The sequence below is a fragment of the Engystomops pustulosus genome, chromosome 1 (assembly GCF_040894005.1).
Source record: "Engystomops pustulosus chromosome 1, aEngPut4.maternal, whole genome shotgun sequence".
In the NCBI taxonomy this organism is placed as follows: Eukaryota; Metazoa; Chordata; class Amphibia; order Anura; family Leptodactylidae; genus Engystomops; species Engystomops pustulosus.
Genome location: NC_092411.1, coordinates 153113439 through 153126054, shown reverse-complemented (window position 1 = coordinate 153126054; position 12616 = coordinate 153113439). Strand labels below are relative to the sequence as shown.

Sequence of the window (12616 nt, the reverse complement as noted above, 5' to 3'; positions counted from 1 at the left end):
AGAGGGCAGGGGCGGGGCCTGCACTCAGACACTGACTCAATCCGAGGAAAGTGAGTCAGACGAGCGAACAGGGCGCTGAGATTGGGGCGCACAGCAGACGCGGTTTCGGTGCAGGCCTCGCTTTCCTAACACACAGCAATGAGCACCCAGTTTAACAAGGGCCCGTCCTATGGCTTGTCCGCAGAAGTTAAGAACAGGGTAAGCGGGCTCCATCCTTACTCTGACTCCTCTCTATCCCGCGCTCCATCCTGCTGCTGCTCTGGTCACAGTGCTGGATGTGATGGGAGACTTCCATCCTATTACCGGCCATAACAGACTCGGGGCCGGGGCTCGTCTCCCCCCACTTCCTAGCTATCTAGGTGTGTCTGCCTGCTTGCGTCTTCCTTCCTCTCCAGACGTTCTTGTAGTTCGCCTCCTGTCTTTGTCCCGTGTCGTGTGTACATGTATGTCTTCTGCTATTTCTTATCTTTACCTCAGTGTGCTGGGAGACGTGTGTGTTTTGTATACACCTGAGGAACCAGCAGCACTCTTCTCTAGTGATTTGGTGACACACATTAAGGTGATGTAGAACCACCATATTAGGTATAGCCTGGTAACACCCACTTGCCATTTTTTAAGAAGAAATGGTAAAGGAACAACACAACATAGTTTCAAGGCTAAAGGGGTTGTCCACTTTCAACAAGTAATTTATGGATTGTGTCAGGAAAAGTTATACACTTTTCCAATATACTTTCTGTATCATTTCCTCATGGTTATCTAGATCTCTGCTTGCTGTCATTATATAGAAAGCTTCTATGTTTACTTCCAGTGGATAGAAATCGGTCCATTGTTTTGTGATGGACAAGCAGGTGCATGGCTCTGATTACTCACGGCTCGTGCACCTGTGTGATGTCACACAACCAGGGACAGTAATCTAAAAAACCATGAGAAATAGATACAGAAAGTATATGGTAAAAAATGTCATAACACAAACAATATAAATTTGCTGAAAGTGGACAACCCCTTTTAAGCTCACACCTGAATTAGGTTCTTTGAGACTTGTTAAAAGTATTAAAAATAAAAGGTATAGCAGCCCCCATCTTTTTAACTGCTAGAATTCACAGAAATGTCACAGAGTAATGCTCTGTACATTGAAATCTATGGGGAGCGGAAGTGAATATAACACTTATTTCACAGGGATCAGAATTATTTACCAATGTAGAAATATCAGAAATGCTGGAATAAAAAAATAAGGTAAAAAATCCCTTTGGTAAGTAGGGAAACTACTTTCTTTAACTCTGACCACCAAAGTGTGGCGTGGATATTCTCATCTTGGTGGTCAATGACTGAGATGGGTACATCCCTTTAACCAATAGATTTTAAAAGGAAGGAGGCCATGAATAACAATTGAATTGTTAATTAGAAATACATTGATTTAATAAAAACATGGATATAAATAAGAGGTGACCCATCCTCTTCAATAAGAAGACTGGACTCACTTTGTGCACAGACAAGTTTGAATAGATTGTCCTCTGAAAACATATGCAGTACAGGAAGCTAGCTTCTTTTTATTATTGCAATACACAATAGCCTTTGCTAATGACATTACATTGTTTATGAATTCCCCATTAGCCTCATATATTGTCCTTTCCCAACACTTGGCATGACTGTACATGTAAAGTCAAATGACTGATATTATGAGTTTAAAGCAAGACAGTCTTATGATGAGCTGACTGGCCATGCACTGCTATGTAACACACCCTGTGGAAGTCTTACGCACCATCCCTCAGGCTTATTTGACACACACCCTAACTGAGGATTACATACTCATGCATTTGGCAAAACTTAACACAATGTTAAATTATATGACTGTATAAAGATTGATCGTAGCTGTATTTTTGTGAAGACTAGAATTTATAGTCTATCTTTAAGTTGAACATGTACATACCTTGTTATCTTTCTGCATATTAGTTGGCACAGAAGTATGATCCTCAGAAGGAATCAGAACTTCAGGTCTGGATTGAAGAAGTCACTGGAATGTCCATTGGGCCAGATTTCCAGAAGGGGTTAAAAGATGGTGTCATCTTGTGCGAGTAAGTATAAAATGTCAATGACACATTGGGGGGGAATTATCATTGGGTTTTGCTGGGCGTTTTGGCGTAAAAAAAAAAAAAAAGCTCATAGAGGGTTTTTTTGAAGTGGCGGGAATAGTCCTGTGCGGCTTTTGAGCAATGAAAAGTCGCAAAAAGCCTCTATGCGACTTTTATACACCAAAAAAGACCCGAAAAACCAATGATAAATCTCCCCCATGTAGAGGGTAAGAACATTTTATTAAAGGGGTTTTCCCACAAAAGAAAATAGTTAACACAATAAAGATCATTTTAACCTTGTACTTGACAATTTTACTCAGTTTTCTTGCTGTTTTAGCTCCTATCACTCTTCTGGCTGCACAGTGCAAAATCCCAGGGTGTGGGCAGAGCCTCTCTAAGCAGACAAATTACTGTATTATTCATCTGATTTTGTGGGGTAACAATGTGGTTACATTATTAGGGTACAAGGTGTATATGCACTTTCATCTGGCTTCTGACATGGTGTTAACACACTGACACATAGACAGAGAGATGAGACAGATCACAGATGATGAGATGCCTATTGCACACACAGCTCTACTACATCTCACAGACATGTACCCCTGGATCACTTATTTCCTTTTAGCTTGTAGTTTGCAGCCTCTTTCTGCTCAGCGTGTCCTGACAGGCGGTGAATCAATGAGTGTCTCTGAGCTCCATGCATGGGGCATGGCTACAGCCACACAGCATAAACAGACACTAACACAGCTCCACAATTTCATCCGAGATGGCTGCCCGACCCTAAGAGAAGTTACAGGGTCGTGTCTAGGGGCAACTGAAATGGTGTAAAGCAGGATTGATAGACAGGTTGGACTTATATCTGTGAAATGCTGCATTTTGGTTAATAACAGTAAATTAGATTATGTGTTATTTTCTTATGCTGCGTACTTATAAGAAACTTGTCCTTTAAAGGGAGAAAGCCGCTTTAATGAATCTGATGGAGCAGAGGAGCTCCAAAGACACATAGAACTGTCCCAAGGAGCCTGTCTAATGATAAATCTCCTCATTGACTCTAAGCCATTATAAATAATTTTTTTAACTCCGATCTTTTTCCCTCCTTATAGACTTATGAACAAACTGAGACCAAAATCTATTCCAAAAATTAATGTCTCCAAGCAAAACTGGCATCAGGTATTTACTATGTGAAATATTAAGCATGTGTAGAGTCGATGTAGGCTGCAAGGAGGCCACTGATGAAAACATTTCCAGTGGCTGAATATGGGTGCTGGATTCCGCTTATCCGTGCATTTGGCTGAAATCATTGGCCTGGAAAACTAAAGACTCTAAAGGCATATTATCTGCAAATTTGCAGTGTTGCTTTCACTGCTTTCACTGCACTATGTAAAACCAGCTCTAGCGCATGCATACTGAAGTGGGGAGTATGTTGCTGATTTTAAAAGCTTTTACATAGGTTAATGCACACTTAGGGCTCTTTCCCAAAAACGTAGTGAACCGATCCAACGGGCTGCACATAGTGCAGTGGACGGCAGTCCCTGCTTTATATTGGAATATAAAGCGAGGACTTCCTGTATGCCAGCCTAACAGCCGCAACAGAACTGTAATAGTTAATACACTTCCGGTGTGACTGTTTGTCCAACATTATTATATATATTATATTTCTGTATAATGCAGGGACTCCTGTCCATTGCATGTGTAGCTGTGTTCGGGCCACCATATGGCACATTCGTGTGCAAGAGCCCTTACAGGGTGACGACAAGTTGTGATTAGCTAAAACAAGCTTGTTGGCCTGGTATATGGCTGAGTTTGATAGATCTTATCCAATGTGCACCGGAGATGAGCCAAGAATTGCACCTATACAGATGGTTGGCTGCTTTGAATTTATAATGGTGCACAGCGAGTCTTTGTTGCTGGTGCTGTCCTGTGTGCCTGTTAAAACAGTGATCTTTCACCTACACTTATTTATCCCTGAGTGTATCTCCTATAAATGGCTTCTATAATGAATAAAACTACCTTTATATGGTTTTAAGTGTTCTAGGCTCTTCACTTCCTTGCCAAAATAAGGAGATAAAGAAGTGGAGAAAGAGAACAAAGGTATAATTGGTTTGTCTACTTTAAGCACATTCCAGCAAATCATTGATATTGTTTCTGTAATGAAAAGTTAGACAAATTTCCAATTTACTTTATATATCCATTCCTCACGGTTGTTCTAGATCCCTTTTTGCTGTAAGGCAACATAAAACTTCATTCTTTACTTCCTGTAGATAAACACACCGGTCCATGGTCATGTGATGTCACACAGGTGCACAGCTCATTATATCAAACAGTATAAGCCGGCGGCTTCAAAAGGATGGCGGCGCGCGGGCGCCGCCATCTTTTCGAGGATCGCCGTTCCCCGTGACGTCATCGGGGAGCGGCGATCCGTCGCCATGGTAACCTCGGGTCTCACGAAGACCCGAGGCTACTTCGGGTTAACCCATTCATTACAATGTGCTATCAGCACATTGTAATGTATGAGGAGTAAAATCCCCATATACTGCCATACTGTAGTATGGCAGTATATGATAGGATCGTGCAGACACCCTAGGGTTAAAGTACGCTAGGGAGTCTGAAAAGTACTAAAAATAAAAATTTTAAAAAAGTTAAAAAAAAATTGTAATAAAAAACCCTAAAAACTCAAATCACCCCCCTTTCCCTAGAACTGATATAAATATAAATAAACAGTAAAAATCATAAACACATTAGGTATCACCGCGTCCGAAAATGCCCGATCTATCAAAATATGATAACGGTTTTTCACTGCGTTTAATCCCGTAACGGAAAATCGCGCCCAAAGTCGAAAACGGCACTTTTTTTGTCATTTAAAAAAATTAAAAAATTCTATAAAAAGTGAGCACAAGGTCGTACAGTCCTAAAATTGATAACATTGTAAACGTCATCAAAATCCGCAAAAAACGACACCACCCACAGCTCAGTACACCAAAGTATAAAAAGTTATTAGCGCCAGAAGATGGCAAAATCCCCCAAAAAATTTTTGTACAGGAGGTTTTAATTTTTTTAAATGTATGAAAACATTATAAAACCTATACAAATTTGGTATCCCCGTAATCGCACAGACCCAAAGAATAAAGTAGACATGTCATTTGGGGCGCACAGTGAAATCCGTAAGATCTAAGCCCACAAGAAGACGGCACAAATGCGGTTTTTTACCAATTTCACTGTATTTGGAATTTTTTTTCCCGCTTCCTAGTACACGGCATGGAATATTCAATACCATGAAGTGCAATTTGTTACGCAAAAAATAAGCCGTCACCCAGCTCTGTACATGGAAAAATAAAAAAGTTAGGGATTTTTTGATCATGGGGAGTAAAAAATGAAAATGAAAAAACAAAAAAGGGCCAGGTCCTTAAAGGGTTACATGATAGCAAGAAGGGATCTAGGAAGTATACAGAAAGTATATTGGTAATTTGTGTAACTTTTCTTTACACAAGCATTATCAATTATTGGCTGGAATGTGCTCAAAGTGGACAACCCCTTTAAGTCATAACTGGCCCTGTTAATTAAGTTGCTATCATTAGCAAACCCCTATCAGTATGTTGTCAAACAGATGAATGCCTTCCCAATCATCTTTCCTTCTTGGCCTTGCATCATCCAGAAAAGCAATTTTAATAATTATATGTCATTTGGTTGTATAAAAGCATTGAGGGGGAGAGCTGGGCACTGAAGTCAAGCTCTCTCCATGAGAGCACTGAAGTCACAGAGTGAATTGGGGTTCGGGCAACAGTTTACTGATGTTCATAGATGCAGAGGGCATCATGAAGTGAGGAGAGCTAAACTTCAGTGCTAAAATCTGTGCCTCATTGGCTTTGTACCTCCTTTACATTTCACTTCCAAATAAATTTGCTCAAAAATGCCACAATGCAGGTCCATAAAAGAGATTGGTTCATGATCTTTATTCCATAATGCAGGTCCATAAAAGAAATTGGTTCATGATCTTTAAAGTATTAATCTGCTTCACTCCAAATTTATAGTGGTGTATTAGTTATTTTCTGCTGACAGGTTCCTTTTAATAACTAGGGACAATACCTCACGATGATGGTATCTTTTGTTTATTCCAGCTCAAGTTGCTCAAAGCAGGCACTGTGTAATACTGAATGCCAACCAAGAATTTTTTAAATGTATTAAATAAAAGCTAAGTTTAATATAAGACACTAAGATCTTTGTTACATTTTCTTACAAGTTCTAAAACTTGTCTCCTCCGTTCTGCAGCTTGAAAACCTGTCCAACTTCATTAAAGCCATGTCCACTTACGGGATAAAATCTGTGGATCTGTTTGAAGCAAATGACCTTTTTGAAAATGGGAATATGACACAAGTCCAAGTGTCTTTGCTGGCGCTGGCTGGAATGGTATGTCGGTCTGTTCCCTGAATGGGGCTTGTGGAATTCCATACACATTGAATGAATGTAACAAGTTGTTGCTGCATTGACAAACATTTATTTTGCAAGCAATAGTTTGCCATTGAATGTAGTTAACCTTCTATATTTAATTTGGAAATATCATTTAATTACATAAAATTGCCATTCAAACTAGGTTCAGAATTTGACATTAAAGGTCACCATTGCAGCTGCGTGAAGGCTTGCATGCTCCACTGGGCATTCTGGGAAGAAAACAACATGCAAATACATATTTCAGTGTCTAATATGGAAGACTTTGCCTCAATGTTCCTTAATATGTCCCTGCAATTTAAAATGCTAAAAATTTGTCTTTTGGTTGCTCATAATTTGATCTGATCTTGTAGGCAAAGACAAAAGGTCTACATAGTGATGTGGATATCGGAGTGAAATACTCAGAGAAGCAAGAAAGAAACTTTGATGAAAATACAAAGAAAGCAGGACAGTGTGTCATAGGACTCCAAGTAAGTGTTGATATAAATTAAGATCTATCTATCCTAGTGGTAGTCACACCCATTCAAGTTATTAACCCTTCAGCTTTGCAAGAAAAATGGTAATAAGGAATATGACATAATCTTATGCTATAGTCCACGGGACTCATTATGACTTTTTATAGCACACCCTTTTCTTCTCAAAAGAGACCGATTACATGCTGGTGTAACTGATAACTGTCACAAAGGAAAGATGAGGGTTGTTTAAATACAGACAGGCTTATAGTAGCAGCTAATTGATGCCACTTAATTATTTTATGTCTTGTACAGATGGGTACCAATAAGTGTGCCAGTCAGTCGGGAATGACTGCTTATGGAACAAGAAGGCATCTTTATGATCCAAAGAACACTATCTCGCCACCTGTGGACCATTCTACAATAAGCCTTCAAATGGGCACCAACAAAGGAGCCAGTCAGGTAAGGAGGTAGTTATAGCATATGGTTTGGTGATAACATGAGGAGTGACTTGGCAATTTAAAACCTGCACAGCCAGTCTTCACATTTACCACACCCAGTTAACATATATACTCGAGTAAAAGCTGAGGCACCTAATTTTAACACCAAGAAAAGAAAACTGTAAAAACATATTGACTCGACTATAAGCCTAGGCTGGGAAATACATTGGTCACAGCCTGCCCAGTATAAAGCCAGCAAGCACATGAACCCTTATATATAGCCTGCCCCCTAGTAGCAATCAAACATTGGAAATATGCATGCACAAAATGGCATCTGTTTTCAATGTGTTTGAAATCACAACAGAAACGCGTCAAAAAACGCCAAGAGTGTCACTTGCCTTCCCTTTGGTAACTTTTTAGGTTTGAATGGAAATGGAACAGTCTGCTGTTCCATTCAATCAGAGGGTCTGTTGGACTCTTGCTGTCAGAATCATTTGCTATCTGAGCTGGGGCCCCTATCAATCAAATACACTTTCCCCTTATTCTATGTGAAAGATTATTATGTTTATGTGACAACCATTTTAAAACTGTAGAACACTGGGTCACTGCATTCAAACCTTTTATTATGGGTGATACATGTTACAGATCAAACATTTTGGTTAGCAAGTATTTGCTCACATTTTATTTGTAGGATTCATATTCATATAGGAATTCTAAAATGTGTAATTTGAATGTGGTATAAATATAATGTATTATGTTCTTATAGGTGGGGATGACCGCTCCTGGAACAAGACGACACATTTATGATACAAAGACTGGCACTGAAAAGTGTGACAATTCTTCCATGTCCTTGCAGATGGGGTATAACCAGGGGGCCAATCAAAGTGGCCAGATATTTGGGTTGGGTCGTCAGATTTATGATCCAAAATATTGTCCAAAGGGCAATCCCGACAATCTGTCAAATCGGTATGATGATGAGGATCAGCATGGGTACAGCTATAATGAGGAGCAAGACTTGTAATTCACTCCATGATGTGTGGGCTGCAGCACACTGCATAATGCCACCAGAAATCGGACCAAACAGATTTTCACTTGCCAAAAATTCCAAATATGTGACTTAGCCATTTATCTAGTTTTTTTGTTTAGAATTAATTTTATTGTTACTGAGGAAACGGATATAAAGTGCCTAAAATAGATCATAGTCTATAATTCAGCCAATTTGCATACATTGGTATGTTTTAACTTAAGAAGTGCCTTATAGTTCTCAGGGGACACAGTATTAGCCTTACCTCTTTTATTTTTATTATGGGTCCTGAAGAATTGATGAAAGTATACCCCTGGTTTGGAGTTGCACTTGCAAAGTGCAGAGAATATTAATGCCAACAACCATAAAATGAGTTCTACAACACATCAATATAATATCAATATAGCTGCATTGCTTTCACCTTTTATAACTCTTACAGCTGGTACAGCTTGGGCCTAAACTTCAGTAAATTCCCAACATCCAGAGGTCTGTATTATGAGTTGTCTGTAAGTCAGGGACTGACTTTATAGGCAGCTGTGAATTAAATTTTGCCTTTATTCTGACAATTTGTACCCAAATGCTGCTTTAGGGCTGTTGTAGAATAAATTGTAGAATTTTATGGACTCGTTATCTCATGTACAAGTATACTCCAAGCCAGAAGAGGCACACTTTCATTCTCTAACCTCAAGCATTTTGTTGCAAATGAACCACCGAAATCTGCATTTATTTTGTATGTGAAGTAACGTTGTCCCTGTGTTCTAAGTGGGGCAGAGTTGGGATAACTGGTGAAAAGAGGTGAGTGTCCTACCTGCTCATATCTTATCCTGCAGGGCAGGAAGTTCTGTGTGCTTTAACTATTTTTACAATTGCTCTATAGATCTTATTGATGTAGTAGAAAGTTGTGTTAAGCAAAATTTTATTTTGTACTCTTCTGATGACCAAATAACCTGTTAATACATCTGTGTATTAGGTGGATAGCATGGAGCTCTTCTATACATTTTTCTTTCTGCATTAAAGATAATATGTAGGTATAGTTCTATATGTGCATGTAATATGCCTGTTTATATATAAAGTTGAGCTCTTCGTACAGGTAATGGAAACGTTGATGCTTTGTACATTCCATTTTGTTAACTATACTATGCCTGCCTTCTCAGATTTACATGTTAAGATTTTTGCAGCAAAATATCAGGAGAAGGTTAAAAAAAAGTGCCATTGGTGATTTATTCTTATCTCCTCTTATGATGTACAATTGATGCAGCTTTCAAAACAGATTCAAATAATAAACTTGTGTGAACATACCTTGAGGGTGCCGTCACACGATTGCACTTTGCCTCCATTATGAAATGGAATCAAAGAGCATGGGGGCATACCACAGCTGATGGCATATGCATTTCTATGCATACGCATGCGATCGGCAACCGGCACTAGTGTCTTGTATTGTCTAAATGCAAGACATTGGCTGCCGGTTAAAGATCTATGTGTTTCCATAGTAACGGATCTGTGATTGCAGTGGTCCCAAAGCGGAGTTAAAGTGAAATTGTGTGAAGGCACCCTAAAGGTTGCCGTCAGTAGTAATTGTGGACTTCTTGGACCAATATTCTTGCACACCTGACACTTAGAAGGCTTTTGCTAAGGATCTCACATATTGGCAGAGAATTCTGAAAATCGGGGAATAGACCGGTGCCGAGTTGGACTCCACAGTCTTATCCAACACTGGGTGATGTATCTGCTTTAGACCAGCTGTTAGTTCAGTCAGAAACTGGGCCAACTTTCTGTCGTTCAGAAAGCTGCCCAAAATTGGTCTAAACACTTAATAAATGTGGCACAAGTCATTTCAGGTTCAAAATTGTGGTGTAGACAGATTGATAAATCTCCCCATTGTGAAAAAATATATCTAACATCATTTTTGATTATCACACATGATGATTTGTGAGCCAAACACGGGAAGGGATACAAAGGAGTGATTAGGTTTTTCTTTATGCTTGCCCTTTCTTTGGCATCCACTTCTGGTTTTGGCTTACAACTGTATTAAAAAAACTTATTCCAGCCATTGGACTTTATTTCCATTTGGCAGGTTCATTGTAGTTTTTTTGTACCTGCAGATCAGTTTCATATATGTGCTACAAGAAGGTGGATATCTGTAAACTTCATTCAGATAAAAGGGACTACAATCTACTATGTGTGAATATATCCTAAGAAAACATTATGAAACCTATACATTTTTTTTTTTAATGAACATTTGCTCCATTTTTAATTGACTAAGGATAACTGACCTGTGTTTCAATATTTGAATGTATTTTTTTTTATGTAATATGTAATAAAACATGTAACTGGAAACGTATTTTAATATTTGAGTATTTTTTTTTTTTTTTTTTTTTAGGCCAGGCAGAAACAGGTTGTTGAATCATGGCCAGGATACCTTATTAGCTGTGGTAGTATAGATATGTTAGCCTGGAGGAGCAGTCATGAGATGAGGCCCTAAATATACATTTTCTAATGCACGTATTAAAATAAAAATGGTGAAATTCACTTTACAGGACCGGCATATTCATACAGAGGGAGCGGTGGAGGAGATATTTTTTCCCTTTCCTGATATTTAGGGTGCTGTTTGCGTTTGTTTGGTAGGGGACATCACACAGCTGCTTAAACTTCCACAAATGAAAAACATAACCAGCCAAATGCATGATAAACATGCAGAAACGCATGTGTTTTCAGTGCGTTTAAAAAGTGCACCAAGAACAGTCCAAGAATGCACCCACCTTGTTACAGCTCCCTCAAAGTGTCGTTTTCCAGATTGGAGGGGTCACTGTTTTGTTCAGTTGAAACTTTTTTTTTTTTTCTTTTTGTCTTTTGTTAACTCCCTAATGACCGCCCTATCAGCTTTTTACGGCGGTCATTAAGGGTACTTCTTCTGACGTGTACGCCTCTCTACGGCGGTGCGTCAGAAGAAGGTTTCGGGACACCGGGTCTTGCTGGTGCCGGTGTCGGGCTGTGATCTTACAGCCCAGACCCGGCACTAACATCCGGGATCGGAAAAACTCCATGACCGCCGTGTAAGCGTGTCCCACGTGGATCAGACCCCCCGGTGCGCTTATCCCTCCTGCCGCAGCCCCGGTTTCCGACGAGTGACCCGGGGCTTCCGGCTCCTCTACCCGCCGGGTTCTGCCTTCCTGGCAGGACCCGGCTGTATGTAACTGCTTTCACAGTGTAGTTGCTTTCACTATACACTGCAATACAAGTGTATTGCAGTGTAAAGGCTTGAATAAGCGATCGGATGATCGCTTATTCAAGCCAAGAAGTAGAAAATGGAAAAAATTTAAAAAAAAAAGATGAAATCATTTTATTATATAAATAAAAGTCCCATAATCTCCCCAGTTACACATGAAATGCAAATAAAGTATATAAAACACAAAAACACATACATATTTGGTATCAACGCGTCCGTATCAATCTGTACAATAAATCTAAATCCATCTTGAACCCGCTCGGTGAACGAAGTAAAAAAAAAACTCGAAAAACTTCCCGTAATATACAATCTTTAATCAAACACCATCACAAATGTTCTAAAAGTGATCAAAAAAAGTTACATTCCCTATTATGATACGACTGAAAAGAACAACTCTTTTTGCAAAAAAATAAGCCCTCAACGAGGTCTGACAACAGAAAAATACAGAAGTTATGGCCCTAAAAAGTTGTCAATAGTAAAAACAATGCGATATTCCCCAATATTGGTTTTGCTCAGGAAAATTGAGCAAAGATAAGAAAAACTATATAAATGAGGTATCACCGCAATCGTAGTGAACCAGAGAATAAAGATAAAATATTATTTTTACGTTACGGTGAGCGGGGGAAAAAAAATGCTAAAAATCCAAAATAAAAATTGATGATTTTGTTTGTGTCCCCCTTGAAATAGTTAATAAAATCTCATGAATAAGCTATGGACCCCCAAAATGAATTATCTATACATTGTATCTCATCCCATAAAAAATAAGCCCTCATATGTTTGCATTACCAAAAAAAATAAAAATTTATAGTTGTACAATGTGACAATACAAATCTGAATGGCGCCTCCATTCATTCTATACTCGGCCGTGCGCTCGTACAGAAGTTTACCACCACATATGGGGTATCAGTACACTCGGGAGGAATTGGGCATCAAACGTTGCAGTGCGTTTCATCATTTAATTT

At 39.1% G+C, this 12616-nt stretch overlaps 2 protein-coding genes across 2 annotated transcripts in view; one reads left to right on the top strand and one right to left on the bottom strand.

Moving 5' to 3' along the window:
- ARHGAP45 (Rho GTPase activating protein 45) overlaps positions 1–286 on the bottom strand; it is an 84699-nt gene extending 84413 nt beyond the window's left edge. The window contains exon 1 of the mRNA XM_072111462.1: positions 220–286. The gene's annotated coding sequence lies outside the window, so the exon portion shown is untranslated. The remainder of the gene's footprint in view (positions 1–219) is intronic.
- Positions 4–10765, top strand: CNN2 (calponin 2). Its single transcript, XM_072111527.1, has 7 exons — positions 4–198; positions 1951–2072; positions 3173–3239; positions 6336–6473; positions 6866–6982; positions 7280–7426; positions 8171–10765. Exons 1-7 carry the CDS (start codon positions 139–141, stop codon positions 8423–8425), a joined length of 906 nt encoding a protein of 301 aa, XP_071967628.1. The 5' UTR covers positions 4–138; the 3' UTR covers positions 8426–10765.
- The last annotated feature ends 1851 nt before the right edge of the window (positions 10766–12616 follow it).

What these genes read in the sequence shown, in the direction of transcription:
- CNN2 (XM_072111527.1), top strand. Translation starts at nt 139, where the DNA reads ATGAGCACCCAGTTTAACAAGGGCCCGTCCTATGGCTTGTCCGCAGAA. An exon ending in CCGCAGAAGTTAAGAACAGG is followed by an intron (nt 199 to 1,950) that starts GTAAGCGGGCTC and finishes TCTGCATATTAG; the next exon opens with TTGGCACAGAAGTATGATCC. An exon ending in CCAACAAAGGAGCCAGTCAG is followed by an intron (nt 7,427 to 8,170) that starts GTAAGGAGGTAG and finishes ATGTTCTTATAG; the next exon opens with GTGGGGATGACCGCTCCTGG.